Here is a 17,519-nt window from a genome sequence, read left to right as displayed (position 1 = left end):
ATTACCTCATTTATCATTTCAAGCAACAAAAAAATCATGCGATAAAATAAAAAAAATATGAAGTACACTAGCAAGTGAACGAACAGGATTTTCAAAATTCAATACCAGCTCAATTGGTGTATACACTTTTTACTGTACGGAATGACAGTTGATTGTGTTAAGGATGTACACCTCTGAGGAGCCAAATCTTATTTTGAGTGTATATGACTGTAAAAAAACTTGTTGGTGGAAAAAAAATCATATGATGGAGTGCTTATTATTGTAATTTTGCTAAAGGCCTTTTAAAGTACTCAATTTTTATGATTTTCCTATTTGTCATCAATTTTTACCCATTTTTTGGGCTGATATAGTGAAAAAATCACAGTTCCACAATTAAACTTTTTTCATTCTCTCAATAAAGATGAGGTGGACCAATCTGAATAAAGTCAACTAAAAAAAAACTATTGGTAGGTGTTATTATAAGAAAGTTTTATCATATTTTAATGCTTTTTCCTGTCAAATTTACCATGTTGTCAATTTTGTAAATTTGCGATTTTTCTCTCTCTTTTTAAAGAACAAATTGCATATTTTTCAACTTTCTTGTTATATATGATTGCAAAAATACATATCTAAGAAATATAAAAAGAAAAAGTTATATGGGATGTTTATGTTTCTGGTAAAATCATTTTTTTGTACCCCTCACCCATTTTTGTCAAAATATCAGATAAAAAGACTGCCTTGATAAGTAATAAAATTTGAAAATGTTATTACTAAAAAACTACTTATTGGAAATACACATTTCTTTTACAGAGTTGAGTTTGATTATGCTTATTATCAAATTCTTTACTGTTTTCTACTTGTATCACATGTTTTGGAAATAATTCTAGAACGAGATTCAATGAGACTGAATCGTCAGAAGAATACATCCTTAAAACAGTGTGTTAAAAACGACATACCTCCATAAAACATTTGCTAAAAAAGTAAAATAACAAAAATACCAAACTGCATAGTAAATTAAAAACAGAAAGTCTTATAAAATGGTAAAATCAACAGCTCAGACGCATATAAAGAATGGAAAACATGTGTCATATTGCTGACTGGTGCATATAAAAATAGTAATTGAAACTTAACATGCTAGTCTATAATTTAATGTTAGCGCATATCATTTAGCTTTCTTATATTTGAACATTTTTTTCCTATAACACCTTGACGTATACATTGTATACTAGATCTAACTTTTCTTCATCACAAAATTGACTGGATGCTTTTTTACTTCTGGATTTGACTGTATACTTTTTTGATTTATGATCGTTCTATTTTGTTCGATACCGTCTTCGTCTTCGTCGGAATAATATTCATAATCATTGTAATATTCCTGATCGTCTTCGTAATATCCATCGTAATACTCATCATCGTTCTTTGTAGTGGAAACTGTTGGAGGTTTAATAGTTTGAACACTCATATGGTCCTCGTTATATTCCGATTTTTGTGAGTTTACTTGTAGTCTTTTTATTTCAGCCAAGTAATTCTGATAAGCAATGTGACGTTTGCCATTTTCTGCAGCCAGATGGCGCTGTAGATCAATCGTTCTTTTTCTTTTCACTGATTCTAAATATCGTTGAAAAGCAATGTAACGTCGAAGTTGTTGTTCATCAATATTCAATGGGCTATTGGTCGCTTTAAAATTGACAGGTTTATTGGTTCCGGATCCTGTAAGACCTTCCACTTGCTGTTGTCTGTTTGTAAACATCTTATCAGAATTCGTATAAAGGCTGTTTGATTGCAGGTGAAAAGGCTGTATATTTCCCTTTCGTTCGATACTATTGCTATTGTCGACATTCTCAAAATTGTCATTCATGGCATGCTGTAATTTTTTATAAAGAGCCTGTTTCAATGAGTCATGAGTATATAAATCTCCGCCTGATAAAAGTTCATTAGATTGGAAATGATGCATCATTTTGTTAGATGTTAAACTAGGCTTGCTTTTGATAGCGTTATTCATGACCTGTTTTCTGGAATTTTGTGACGGCATGTTATTGAAGTCATCATCCTCGTAGCTTTCAAAGCTATCAAAGCTATCGAAGCTATCAAAACTATCAAAGCTATCAAAGCTACCAAAGCTATCAAAATCTTTGTCCTCGTTTTCATATTCATCAGAATAGTATTCATATGTTATGTCATCATCATTATAATTGCCATTATTTGTTGATTGTAAATGAGAATGCTGTTTACTCGTCATTTTGTGTTGTTGTGCCATCAGCCGATTTTGGTACGCAGTGTTTTTGTCTGAATCCTTTTTCTTAAGATGTGATAAAAATAGAACGCCCTTTATTTTTTCATCGTAATCAGATGATATATCGTCGTAATATTCGTATTCCCCATCGCTTTCGGTCTCATACTCGTAAGATTGATCCTCTGAATGTTTTTGTTTAATATACGATGATTTCAAACTTTTTCGCGTTGATACATTTTTGTTTTTATTCGTCGTTTGGGAATCACTGAACATGCTCCTCTTTGGTGCAATTAAAGAATCAGTGACTTTACGTCCTGTCAGCCTTTCTTTCTTTATAACATGGCTGTTACTATCAAGACCTTCATTCAGGTCTGGTACTATTGTTTCTTCATGATTCGTGAGTTTCGACTTTTTTGTCTTTACGAATTGCAAGTCATATTCATCTGACGTTTGTGTATTGTACACTGAGTCTTCATCATATATATCCTTTTGTTGTTCATTTGGTACTATCGAACTTGTTTCTTGAACCAATGGAATAAAGGTGGTAGTTTCGAAAGAATTAAAGGGTGATTTTGTTTTTAACAAAGCATTGATAGTAATGTCATTAATTTCGCCAATTACAACATTATAAGAGGATGATTTTATAGCTTCTTCTTTTATATTCTTCGGCTTTATGAAAGGATCAATAAATTTGTTTATTTCTTCATGATTTATCTTAGACTCATTTGTTATAGACTTCGAATTATAAGCCGTTTCCTGAAGTGTTGGAATATTAGTTGAAGTTTCGAAAGAATTAACGGGTGATTTCGTCTTTGAAAAAGCTTTGAAATCAACGTTATTAACTTCGTCAATTCCAACATGATTATAGGTTGGGTTTGAAGCGTCTTTCCTTTTATGTTTTGGCCTTATGAACATATTTGTAAATTCGTTTTGAACGTTATAATGAATGCTTCTCATTGACTCATTTTGAATAGATGTCCATTTATCATTAATTTTCTCATTTGTTGATGATGTGTATGTGTCATTAACAGAGTCTTTGTCCTTTTGTTGTTGATATGGTACTGTTGAATTCGTTTCCTGAACTATTGGAATATAGGTTGTAGTTTCCAACGAAGAAACGGGTGATTTTACCGTTGTAATATATTCGGTAGTTATGGTATTAACTTCTTCAATTGTGATATGATTATAGATTGGTTTTGAAGCTTCTTTCTTTCTATATTTCGGTTTTATGAACTGATCTTTAAATTCGTCAATTGGAACATGATTAGAGGTCGATTTTGTAGCTTCTTCTTTCCTATGTTTTGGTTTTATTAACTGATGTGTTAATTTGTGTCTATAATTAATATTAGCAATAGACCCATCTGGTGAAGACGTCCATTTATCAGCCGTCTTCCCATTTGTGGAAGAATCCTTTGACATTAAATTAGTATCATTTGCATGTCTTTTGTTATTTTGATTTATCATCCGCTGGTTTGAATAAATGTCTGCCATTGGCATGGCAAATGCTGGTGTTGTTATATCTGATTGATTGCTTAATGAACCATCATTGAAATTCCTTTCAGGATTTAGTTCAGATGATGTAATATATGTATGATTCTTGGAAACGGTATCACTCTGGGCAGAGTGTAATGTGTCTATTTCGGGTTTATGTCTAATATTTCCTGTTTGAAAAGTATATAAAATAGGCCCATCTGTTTCTTGCAATATATTTATATTTTTGTTTCGAATTTTAGATTTAACATATGTTTCTTGTCTTTTGTATTTTGTGGAATTCCTAGTATAAGTGTGTTCTGTGTGGGATTCATCAACTGGAGATAACTTCATGTCTTCATTAGCGATGTTGTAGTTTAAGCCATTGCCCTCGGTATCGTGTTTTGTTTTGTTTTCCTGGTGTTTGTTCTTAATGAAGACTACACTGCCATCTGTCGAAGTATTGTCATTTTCTTGCATATTTTGTTGAATTTGAATAAGACTTCGGGAAGTTTGACTTTCGTGTGGATCGTTGGTGTTAGATGTATTATTGTGCATCATTGCTGTAACCATAGCGGATTTGTCTTTTGTTGACAAGATACTGAAAATAACTAACAAATACAAACAATTTTAACAAAAATAACAATCAAAGAGCAGTTCAATGATACATAAACCCAAAGGTTCTATATTTATGTCTTTTGCGTTGTTTTTATTAATCTTTACATCGTTTACTTGTATTTGGTTTTCATGTTATATTTGTTATTCTCGTGGTGTTTTGTCAGATGCTTGGTCCGTTTCTGTGTGTGTTGCGTTTCGGTGTTGTGTCGTTGTTCTCCTCTTATATTTAAGCGTTTCGCTCGGTTTTGGTTTGTTACCCCGATTTTGTTTTTTGTCCATGGATTTATGAGTTTTGAACAGCGGTATACTACTGTTGCCTTTATTTACTTAAAAGAAGCTGTAAAAACTAGCATCAACATAGGAATATATATAGAATAACCATACAGTGTCTCGAAATATCAATGTTATTTGTACAAGGCTTAGAACAGGTAGAAAGCGAGGCTGTGCCGAGCAATTAAGATATAAATCATGTAGCAATTAAGATATAAATCGTGTTGCAATTAACATATAAATCATGTATTAGTTAAAATTATTGTGGTTGCAATTTAACTACGTTGGAGTGTATGGATGTAAACATCTTGTCATTATTAACACTATGACTTTATTGCACTTAGATTATTGTGATTTGGCTATTTGTTTATGTTTCTTCAGTCCATATATCTTCTCAACTGTTTTGGATCTTTAACATTCCTATCTTTCATATATTCGGCTTTAAGCGTTCCTGGTGAAGGTAAATCCAGGAAACGTTTCGAACTCATGGAGTTCATAAACTCTTGTTTTCCTTTTATTTTTTATAGCAAATGTCATTATAAAATGGTTTATTCATTGGCATAGATTATGCTCATTTGTGTTGATCCATTTTTCATTTCATTTGCTTTGATATTGAAATATGTAGGATATATTACCTATAGATGCATCAAGTCTATAAATCGAGACTTAGGAAGATTGATCAGCACCTTATTGAATTGGATGAGATACACAATATGTCTGTTTCTTTATTACAAAGTGGCGTTAAAACACCAATAAAGCAAATCAAATTAACTCAATAAAGACATGATTTTGCTGTTATAGATCTTTAGATACCAGAATAGATATCAAATTTGAAATAATATCGATTTTGTCAAGTTCCCAATTTTGTCAATTCGACTGAGTTTTGATTCGTAAAGCGGTTGATGCAAGCATAACATGATTAATTTTAATTTCATTCTGTCGACACATCCGATCATAAGGGTTTATGCGATTTATAGTTTGGTGTTTTCTTGATTAGTCATCGGAGATGTGAACATCGGTAAACAAAATGATAAAGATAGGAACCTACAATGTAATGCCATTTCTCCATTTTACTTACATGTTCGACGTTTAAAGGTGGATCATCGGAATATATATATATCCTCAAATAGTAATATATTATTCTATGCCAAAATGCATTTAACTATAATTTATTTTCAAAAATGGAATAAAAAGTGTCGATCACTTTTTTTTTATTTTCCAAGCTACAAGTCGTGAAAAATTGCCAAAACTTGCAGATTGTTGAAGAAAAATCACATTTTTTTATTTTTGTGTATCCAAAAAAATCTACAAGAGAGAATTTCGAAATGAAATATGAGAAGATAGGATTTGTAATATGCTTAAGAAAAAAGAACTTTTATATTTTCCTGCTACAAGTAAAAATTGAACATTTCCTTATCATTCCGGTATATTTTTGTTACTAAAGGTGTTATCTCAGCTGAAAAAGCAAAGTTGAAAATTGATTCTTATAAACACAAATATTTGATATTGGTTTCAACATTTTGGATAATGCAATTTATAACTTGTTTTACTTCATACACATAAAACGTGTTATTCATAAATTACAAATCTGTCTCAAAATTTGGAGATTAAGGCAAAGAACTAGATTTTGTACTGCTATTGTACAATACAAAATGGCGGTATATTATAAATCTATTTTAATAATGCATCAATTTCAGAAACAACTTCAAATCTAGTGCATTTAAAAATATCTCATTAACTTAAGTGTAAAAATATACGTGACAAAAATAGCAAAAATATAATTGGTTGTTTTGTATGCAAGTGAAATATGCACAAGAAAATATGTTTCTTAGCTATATAATGTTCCGGTCTTGTGAGCATAGTAACAAGTGCTATTTCATTTTAAAACATTTCAGTTTCAGTTATTTCATCAGTATGCTATACTACTTCAAGAACTGTGATAGTTTAATCAAGTTGAGCTATATGGTATAGGACGATGTCTGGATGTAAAAGTTAAATGAAGTGTTATTTTCATAACAGAAAAAGCTCATATACATGGAATAGTACTTAGTTTGATGTCGCAACTTAAAATAAAAAATAGCATCAGCTCAACGTAATTAACATAAAACACAGTGCATCTAGATGTCAAAAGATCTTTTTATGCAATTGAACAAGAATATTTTCATAACTTGTCGTATAGACATACGTATTACATTGATATAAAATACTACTCACATAAAAGATAAACAAAAGTTGTATACATGTTACATTGATGACACAAGAATTCCATTGTTATGCACGAAAAACGTAAATATCACGCTGCAAGTGAAATGAAATATTTTCATTACATATTAATGTTAATTAAGTCCAATAGTTAATTGCGTGTTAAATACATACAACTAATGAAATATATTTGATATGCGTATTTACAGTTTTAAACTGCGTTATGTGGTTACAACTCATTACTACATGTTGACCGGAACATGTATATGCCATGTTCATTTTGAATAATCTGCATCTAAAATTTCTAAGTTAAATTTTATATCCTAAATACATTAATGCCATTCAATGCACAAAAAACTATAAGGTAATATTACTAATTTAAAACAGTCACAGGGCTTTCATATTGACGTATTGACAACTATTATGTTTTTTTTTAATTTCAGAGATACATGTATCAATAGGTTTTTATAACTTTTCATGTCACAAAATTAAAGATAATTTAAACATTAGAATTCAATTTATGCTAATCAGCACTTATACTTTCCCTTTGACCTTTACGAATATGAACGTTTAGTGCTCCTTGTGCCCAAATACTTTACCTTGTATGAATAATTATGTAATTTTTTTTAGATATTGACTCAATAGCTGTGGCATTGAAACAGTCTTCCATGTGCCAAGACGCTTTTATTTATTCCATTAATGAGAGTATGCTTACAAATGCATATTATATCAACACATGCTTTGTTGCAATGATTTTTTTTTCTTTCTTCAATTTAAAACACTTATTAAAAAAAGTACAGTAGTAACTGTGTGTTATATTGTTGAAAATACTGATAGAAGAGAAGCAACTCTTATAATTTATGTATACGTACATTAGTATACACACAGTATACATTCTGTTAACTCTCTTTGGGGAAATGACTAAACACCCACAAACTTTAATGTCGATGGCTAAGGCTGACAATTATTGTTTTCCGTCGTCTGTTAGAATTCCAAATTACAATTTAAGATTCTAACACTGTTGCTGTATTACATCTTCTAATATTTCGTTCCGTGCTCTGATGGTTTGTTCAGATAGATGTATACATTTGTTAATCAATTGTGTTTTCATGAATACAGAATAAGAAACTACAGAAAATGTTTACAAATTTTAACTGCAAATATATTGAATTCATGTTCATATTTGATTTAATAATTTCATACGTTCGTTTAGGGGACTAATTATGTTTAACCATTGTCCGTACGTCAATTTGTCCGTCCATCCGTTATCAAAGAGGGACGATAGATACCAAAGGGACAGTCAAACTCATAAATCTAAAACAAACTGACAACGCCATGGCTAAAAATGAAAAAGACAAACAGACAAACAATAGTACACATGACACAACATAGAAAACTAAAGAATAAACAACACGAACCCCACCAAAAACTAGTGGTGATCGCAGGTGTTCCGGAAGTGTAAGCAGATCCTGCTCCACATGTGGCACCCGTCGTGTTGCTATGTGATAACAAATCCGGTAAATAGTCTAATTCGGTAGGTCACATTTATGAAAGGGAAGGGGATTGTAGTTACAACGTAAGGAATATATTCAATACCATTTGTGAAACGGTTATTTCATAACCGTCAACCAACTCGTGATTGCGTCCGTCAAGTTTACGAAGGGATGATTTCAACTTCACTATTTGGAACTCTTGGTTTAATAGCTTCCTTGTGAGCAGCAACCATCTATCAAGAAAATCATGATAGGAAATGCAAGCACGGGAATATCGTACCAATTGGTAGATATATACCCCGTATCAAGGTGCTGTTGGAATGTTGCTACTTAGACATGGAGAGTTCACAATTGGAAAGCTGAAATCATCTCTTTTGTCGTAAAGTTTTTTTCGACCGACCCTCATTGACACTTTCTAGATGTAAGTCAAGATATGAAGCCGACTTAACTGTATATGTAGTATCCTTAATCTCTAGTTCGATGGGATAGATGCGTTCCACATAGTCACCAACTTTTGAATTATTTAGTAAAAGAACATCATCTATATAGCGTAAAGTAGAGTTAAAGGATATTGCTAACTTCTTATCTTTCGTCCTAATAAGTTTCTGCATGAAGTCAGCCTTATAATAATAAAGAAACAAGTCGGCAAGTAGAGGGGCACAGTTTGTTCCCATTGGAATGCCGACAGTCTGTTGAAAAACACGTTCTCAGAACGTATCAAATATGTTGTCAATCAAGAAATCAAGCATCTTGATAATATCAGTTTCAGAGGAATTTTTGTTGAATCATAGTGTTCCTTTACAAAATAAGATTTATCCCTCCCTAAGACAAGATACTTGTATCTACGTTGGCCATTCCTTTTTATGAAGCAAAGCAATACCAACTCTTTCAATTTGTCTTTTAGTTTGGAATGTGGAATACTTGTGTGTAAAGAGTAGAAAAGTCAAATGTGTTAATACTGTTACAAAATGATAGAGAGTTAGATTGTATGTACTCTAAAAGATCTTTGGAATTTTTAAGTATCCACATCTGATTCACGCCACCTCTAGAATAGGCAGTTTCACAATAACTTTGAAGCCCGCCTCTGATTGCACTTCAGACAATTACACTTCAGACAATTACTCAAGCACGCTTTTAGTATTTTCATGAAACTTTGGTTAATTGTGCCTATTGACATAAGTTCCCTTGTCATTTTATAAGTTCATAAGTTTTTGATTCTATGTTACAGAGTTATGGGACTTTTTCATACACACATTCTGGCTTTCAAGAATTTGAAAATAAGGAGATGTGGAATGATTGCTTATGAAACAACTATCCACCCAAGATCAAATGACGTGCACACCATTCTACATGTGTTTGAATGTTGTTGTTTTTCAAACGGTTTTCTTTAAGGGTAAGGATATAATCTACTATAATCGAAAGATGTGAGGAATTAAAGAGACAATGTGTATGGATCTTGAGATTGTTTATTTAATTGATGGCTATTGATAATATCTATACATTTGTAGTCTGTGTTTTATATATCAAATTTTGAAAATAAAATAAAAATGAAACATGCTCCTTTTCTTTTAGTCTATAAACATGATAAACAAAGAAAAAACCTCGTCATGGTTAGAAGCTTAAATAAAGTATCTTTATTAGATGTTAAATGCACTATGTCAATTCAAATGGTATCTATTACTATAGCTAATCGTATGAAAGAGATTATGTTATTCAGGGCATATAACGTTTTTTAAGCCAATTCGTTTAATTTGTATTTGAAATTTAATCACAAAAAGATAGAAACTAAGGACATTGATGAATGGAATGGTTTAATACATGGACTTAAACAAAGTGGCAAGAGGTAATGATTTAGCTTAAAATGATGAAATCTCTTATTTATTTTTGCACTTTACCTGGATTACCTGTTCAGGAAGTACACGTATACCATTGTATACGTGTAAACGTACCATCATTGGTTCTCTTTCATGAACTTACATTTTTTGCATTATGGTGAGCAGATTTTGGTACGAACATAAATAGACATCTAAAGATTATTCAAAAAAGTTTTGAGTGAAAGAAATCGGGTAAGTTTGTCAATTACAAATAGCAATTTTTCACATTGTTTAATAACTAAAAAAAAAATAAAACAGTTTTCCGTAATACGATCACTTAGAAAAATAACATGTGTTGCATGTGAAGTGGGATGGGATAGAATAGGGTACACTTAGATCTATTAGTCTAACTAAATGGTTTTGTGTTTTTGTCGCAAGGATATGTTGCCGAAAGATTTAGTAAGCAATGTTTTTATTACAGTTTTTGTATTATACTCAATAACCATTATTTACTTTTAAATGAATATAGTAAAAAAGATATTTGTTTTTTGTAATAAAATATGTATTATTATCAGCAATTGTAATGGGACAGTCTGAAAGTGTGGAAGTTCCATCTCTTGTGAATGGCTTGTTGGGATTTCCAGATAATATCAATACAAGAAATATGATATCCACAATGGCAGAAATGAGAAAATGTCAGCAGATTCACACTTCACCATATACCATTGTAAGGCAAAGTAAGCAACGTTCTACATTTAAGGTTTACAATATTGTTAGAATACACTCACTACGAAAAAGATACTTTTTTATTTTTATTTATTTGATAATCCAAAAAAAATTGGGTATGTCTTTCTTTGCAGCACTGTCTCAAATTGGTCCCTTTATGAAAATACGAATTAAAATGTGACATATTTTCATTTTCATTGAGTGGTGAAATCATTGTCTTATGTTAACGACTTTTCTTCATTTGTATCTTATGAAAATATATTAAATACAAAAATAAAACATACAAATTTATTTCAATTGCAAAACTTTTAAGTCTACAAACATTATCTGGTATGGTCTGTTTGTTTAATTTATGAACTCAAGACGACAGAAGTTACAAGATTAAAAGTTAGCACAACCATATTCATTCTTTAGTATTTGAGATTCATAGCTGATAAATATAAAAAAATGTTCTATTTAAAGCATTGATGCAGATTAATATCTAAAGTTAACAATACAATAATTGTGCTACTGATCAATGCAAAAAAAAAACCGTTGTAATAAACGGAATAGTATTAGTTCAAAGTGTACATCAATTAACCAATGTTTGAAATATTGTATATTTTTTGACAAGAGCAAATAAAACATGTATTTTCATCTTGTTTTGTTATTTTTAGAGCACCGGTATATAGATATGCAAAAAGGTAATCTTAAAACTACTCCATCTTGTCTTTTTAAAAAACAAACAAAAACATTAAGGAAATGGAATTTCCACTTGATATTTGCTAAGTCTTGGGCTCAAGTTGAAGTAAGCCCAGAAGAACGTTCTGCAATCAAAACAATTGTTAAAAATACATGGAGGAAGCAGTTTGCTGAACACGGTCGCGATTTGTGGGGACTAAGCACTTCCATACAGTTAGAAAGAATCGAGAAATGCCAATCAGCAGAACGGCATTTCGGAAGCAGAGAAACAAAACTTCATAAGATTGGAAAATCAGAAAGAACGTTTGCAAAACATAGGGATATATCATGTGAAACAAGTGGAGCTCTGTTTACTGCTGAAAAGGCGAGCACAATCTTATCAGGCGACATTAGAAATATAGTGAATGAGCATTGTTCATCTAATGGTACAACTGTTGGATTTATAGAGGATAAATCGGATAAGGGTTTTGAAAACAGATGGACCCTTAACGGTATGTTTTTTTCAAACAAAAATTATCAAAATGAAGGTCAGTACATTTTAAAATCAACATTCATGTAGAACTTGTCGAAATAAAAAGACAAACAAACAAACAAACAATTATTGATTTTGCCAATCATGGCGCCCAAAATGAGCAGAATAATTTTTACAATATAATATAACATAAATTTGAAATAGGTTTAATAAACTACATAATATGATTGATTTTGATTTAATTGATTAATATGAAAAATGAAAGCAAATGAAGTAAACAATTTGTAATGATAAAAATATATGAAATATCATGACCACTTGTCTGTTACTCTGGTTCCTTTATTGGACAGCATACCTCATAGTATACTAATAATTTATTAAATTTAAAAGAAATAACTCTGTTAATGCATACATTATCATACATATCATTCTACAACCTTTATACAGATTTAAAAAAAAAGACATGTATTGTGTATAACATGCTTCGGTATGGCGATATTTATTGATCAGAAATCATTTAATTATTAGAAAGAAATTTTAAAAATAAATGCATTGTTTAAGGACGTAATCAATCACTGTTAGCCTACAAATATACAATATGATTTGATTTTCAATTTTTTTCAACATGATCATATGCAATTATTATGTTTGACCCTTTTTTGCTTCATATCAACATTTATATAAACTTCTGTAAACACTAATTTAATTATTGGTATGAAAAAAATCACAGCCCGTTTTTAGCTTCTAAATAATTGCTACCGATAATCAATTTCCCAAGTAATAAAGACGACAATCATGATCGAGTCGTTATTCAACTACCCCAAGTTATTTTGCAACTCTCATGTTTTGTTTGAATTAAAAACAAATATATCCGTTCGCACAAAATTTAACAATTCTTGGGATTGCATTTAAACTAGTTAACAGGAATTTCTATTTAAAATAAATCTATCTGTTAGATCTTTTTATTCACGTGAGTGACAGTAACACAATGTGGATGTGGTTGTCCTTTGTTTCTGACCTGTTTAACATTGATAAATTAACCACCCCAAAACACACGTTATTTAAATGAAACGAATAGTTACATTCTAGCTGGAAATATTTCTATTGTGTTTTTGCAACTGTCGAAACTAAGTACTGCCATTTAGGGAAAGATAAAAACTTAGTACCAATAGTATTTGTAGTCTCTATATAGATGTTTTGTGCATCCGTCTGAATTGTTTTATTTTCATAGCCAAAACAACTTTTTGTGTCAAAATGCAGGATTTTTATTCATCTTGAATTGTCAATGTTTATAAAAAGAAGTCAAAGTTGGTATCAGACTGCTCTGAATTTTAACTTTTTTTCTCATTCTCTGTCTTTTTTTCTCAAGGGCGAAGAACATAATGACACCAATTTCATTAACATCTTAAGTTTTTTGTATACTTAAAAATATTTTTGCATTATCTTGCTTTATTTCTTCACTTTTGGTTTGCTACTACCAAAAAATTAATGTCTTGACTTTAAGTATGCTCGAGTTTGTCTTTTAAATGATTTGAAATAATCAACATGATTTCTTGCCATTAAAAAAAATCATAAAGGGTGTTATTGTATAATTCATTGTCAGTTTCTGTTGTTTATACTTCAAAGATGAACCCATATAAGATGCACATGTAACACGATATATCTTTGACATCTCCACTAGATAGGGTGCAATAATTCTTCTGCTTTGATCATACTTCGTTGTGTCTTTCGTGAGTTGAAGAGGTTTTCTTCAATGACCATTGTATTGTTTTTTATTCTAGCAGATATACTAGGAAATCGTTTTGAAATTAATCGTATGTTTTTTTGTGATAACTAATCATCTGTATATATTTATTAAAATGTTGCTGTCTTATGAAGCTTTGTGGCATCAGTTGCAGATTGGTACAGAAATAATCTCAAAGAATCTTTAAATTAAGCAGAAAATTGTAATATAATTAAGGCAAAAAAACTTCGCCTTTTATCATTCTTGTGATATTACTATTGATACAAAATAACAAATGTTTGGCTTATTACATTAAAGATTCCGAAGCTGTGGTCACTTAATTATGAAATAGTTTTGCTGTATCGTCAGTTGTTGTTTGTCTATTCGTCTATAATTTAATGTTAGTTTTAGCATTATTTATTGAAGCAACAAACTGTTATTTTTTATGTCTAAGGAATATATAAACCTTGGCTCATTTGAAATCAGAATATTTGCAAATACAAGTAGAATTGCCTAAAACTGTTTTAATGTAGGATAAGTTAGACTGTTGACATGTTCCAATATGTTCTAGGGTAGAAATGTTTGAAACTGTTCCAAAGGAGAACAGCTCTTAATGACGTTATCTTATCAGTCTTTCTGATTCTGATTATTAAGTGATTTCAGTCATGAAAGTATTTATCAGTCCGTTTTTTGCTCCATATTAAAGACATATTTCAATCTTAAATCATTATATTAATATTTTTTTTTTTTTTTTTATAGAAGAGTGCTGTAAAAGCAGTGAAGAAATATACTTTTCATATTTTCAATATAGTATTAAGAAAAACAATTTACTTATTAAGGTTTTGGAATACTTTGGAAAATAAAAATCTGAAAAATGTAACATGTATAAATTTATTTATAGTTGTTTTGTTTTTATTAATATTAATTGATTTCAAAAACAATTTACACATATATTAAAAGAGGGACGAAAGATACCATAGGGACAGTCAAGAGAGGTCTACTAAAAAAGTAGTTGATTTTTTTGGGTTTGTTTACCACCAATTAAATTTGTCATTACTAAGACATTTAAACAGAAATATTCATTACTTAAAGATAATTACATGTTCAAAGTTGCGAATGAATATGCTTACCCTGCCTGACACATGGGATCTGTCCCTATTTTTAATTGGTTTCGTACTAGACAGTCTGCAGTATCTGATGTATCGTTTGTAGTAGTGTTTTCGTTGCCTAAGTAGAATTATCAATATCCCTTTATATCTTCCACCTCTTTTTTTTTTATTGAGTTTAGATGTTGTGCCTATTGGTCATTCTTTAGTTTCAAGGTAGACCGTCGTTTGTCATTTGTCAATTTTGTTTTATAGGTGTCAGCTTTCGTTGACGTGTAAGCTTGATTGTTCTCGTGATATATTTTCTTTTCCTTTTTGCTCTTGAAATTTTATTACTTTTTTCTTTTGAAAGAGCGCATAAATGTTTCACAAACGCATCGAGAAATGAAAAGCGTGTTAAAATCTCAGATACTATTATAACATAGTCAAATTCCTGTTCACGTAACATAATTTTTTTTTTCTGTAGATCAATTCACCACATTTCGTGAAGATGTACGAAAAACATGGTCTTCTCCAAAACCAGCATCGACTGCTAAACGGAAGAACTCCGAATTCTTTATTGAAATTGGTAGTATCTCTGTAAGCATCATATCTGGTAACTTGGAAGAACAAGAGGTAACTATCTGAGTATAAATCTGGTTCGCGGGAATTTCTCGCTACATTGAAGACCTATTAGTGACATTCTGCTGTTGTTTTTTCTATGGTCGGGTTGTTGTCTCTTTGACACATTTCCCTTTTCCATTCTCAATTTTATTCATCTCTTTCCACTAAACTGAATTATCATTTGATTATTGCCTTTCAATTTGTTTCCAATATTTTACATATTTTTTTTTCAAACATCATTAACAAAAGTGACTGACAGTAAATAGGTGTTTAAAATGATACACATTAAATTTAAATGTTTGATGTTATTATTTGAAATGATTGATTAAAATGCAGATTGTTTGCGTTTTTACCTTTGTTCAATTTTTATAGATACCTATTACTTGTATATTAACTATAAAATGTAAGATTTCTTAGCACGATTTTCTTTCATCTTCCACTGTGCGTTAAATTGCTACATAGTTCACAACACGGTAAATACCATGTATGTCGTCCTTGCAAACGTTTTTATAAAACTTAACAATGAAAATTGGGAATTTGTTCAAGAGAAAACAACCTGACCTAAGACCAAAAACATGCCTTCTTGACAATCTGTATGATGTTGAATATTGTTCCAGTCAACCATACAAAGGACGACGTCACATGAAACCTTTACCTGTAAAAGGGGTTGAAGATTCACAAGCCCAATAGTTTTGGCTGAAATAGTTTCAATAGATGCCTTTCTTTGGTGTTTCAATAAATATGTAATACTTATTTCAGGCTGACATTATAATAAACAGCGTTGCTCCTGATCTCGACTTAACAAAATTTGCTGGATCAAATGCCATTTCTGAATTTGGTGGTCCAGAAATACAGAAGGAATGTTATGAGAAATATTCAGACGGGATATCTGTTGGTGATATAGCTATAACTTCTGGAGGGAAGCTTAAGTGTTTTAAAATATGCCATGTAACACTTCCAAAATGGAATGAAAATGAACAGGTATTGAAAATACTTCATTTGCCAATTCAAACTGCGACATGAAGTTTTTAGATTGTTAACTTGTACAATGAGGTTCATTGTAGAAAATTGCATAATACAAAGATATTCTCGCAGCAGTTGTTATTCATATAATTGGTTATGTTTATTTATTCGACAATAAATATTTTCTAAAATTGAGCAAACACATTTATCACATACATTTCATCGACTGATTGATTATTGTTGTACATGTTTCTCTAATCCACGAAACAAGAAGAAAAATGCAGATACCGAGGTGAGCAAAACTAATTATCTATTAAATACAAACAATAACATGGACAAATGAAGAAAAAAAACCGAACAGAGGAACAATAATTCAATTAAAATAACACACAGTAACTCACCCAAAATCTGGAATCAAGTCTTTCTATTGGAAGGCGTTATCAGTAGAAATGTCTGCCAAACTAATCGGCCTTTTATTTGTATGGGTTTATTGTTGTTTGATATACATCCACCCAATAATTGTCTTTTCTTAGGGAAAAGGTAAATTCACTAAAATACTGAACTCCTAGGGAAATTCAATCGGAAAGTCCCTAATCACATGGCAAAATCAAATAACAAAACAATTAAAAAACGAATGAACAACAACTGTCATATTCCTTACTTGGTACAGGCATTTCCAAATGTAGAGAATGACAACATAACGATCATGTTATTCGAGATCTACGCATTCACAATTCGTTTTGATGCAACTTCATCGACTTTGTTTTGATGATGCATATTATTGTACCATTTTGGAATAAATTCATGCATCCTTTGCTTTTAAATATTCGGCTTGAGCCTGATGAATGTAATTACAGAAAAGCGCTTCGAAAGCGTGAATGAACAATTTGATGATTTAAATTTTATATTGACTAAATGTTAACATTTGGGTTATCTTGGGTTATTTTGTGTTATTCTCTGGAATACTCTTCTTTGATTCTTTCAATATTATAGTTTGTGTATTTAAGGAATTACAACAAGTCATACACAAATGCTTCGATTCTATTAAGAAAGAAAAGATAAAAAGTATTGCAATGTCACCACTTGGTCATGGTTTTTCGGGATTTCCAGACTTTATCATTGCACGAAACATAATATCTACAATTGCAGAATTGGGAGAAGATTCA

General features: G+C 30.7%; 1 protein-coding gene across 1 annotated transcript; it reads right to left on the bottom strand.

Moving 5' to 3' along the window:
- Nucleotides 1–1,210: 1,210 nt before the first annotated feature.
- LOC134716914 (uncharacterized) lies at nucleotides 1,211–6,883 on the bottom strand. The gene is made up of 3 exons (XM_063579932.1): nucleotides 6,785–6,883; nucleotides 2,524–4,293; nucleotides 1,211–2,394 (listed from the first exon to the last, which is right to left on the bottom strand). The coding sequence occupies exons 1-3, from the start codon at nucleotides 6,837–6,839 to the stop codon at nucleotides 1,211–1,213; spliced, it is 3,009 nt and encodes a 1,002-aa protein (XP_063436002.1). The 5' UTR covers nucleotides 6,840–6,883.
- Between the last annotated feature and the right edge of the window lie 10,636 nt (nucleotides 6,884–17,519).

The sequence above is a fragment of the Mytilus trossulus genome, chromosome 4, assembly GCF_036588685.1.
Source record: "Mytilus trossulus isolate FHL-02 chromosome 4, PNRI_Mtr1.1.1.hap1, whole genome shotgun sequence".
Taxonomy (NCBI): Eukaryota; Metazoa; Mollusca; class Bivalvia; order Mytilida; family Mytilidae; genus Mytilus; species Mytilus trossulus.
The sequence above is the reverse complement of the archived record's forward strand: the minus strand, read 5'-3'. Positions and strand labels throughout refer to the sequence as shown.

What these genes read in the sequence shown, in the direction of transcription:
- LOC134716914 (XM_063579932.1), bottom strand. Translation starts at nt 6,839, where the DNA reads ATGGAATTCTTGTGTCATCAATGTAACATGTATACAACTTTTGTTTAT. An exon ending in AACTTTTGTTTATCTTTTAT is followed by an intron (nt 4,294 to 6,784) that starts GTGAGTAGTATT and finishes TGTATTTGTTAG; the next exon opens with TTATTTTCAGTATCTTGTCA. An exon ending in GAAAGAAAGGCTGACAGGAC is followed by an intron (nt 2,395 to 2,523) that starts GTAAAGTCACTG and finishes AAAAACATTCAG; the next exon opens with AGGATCAATCTTACGAGTAT.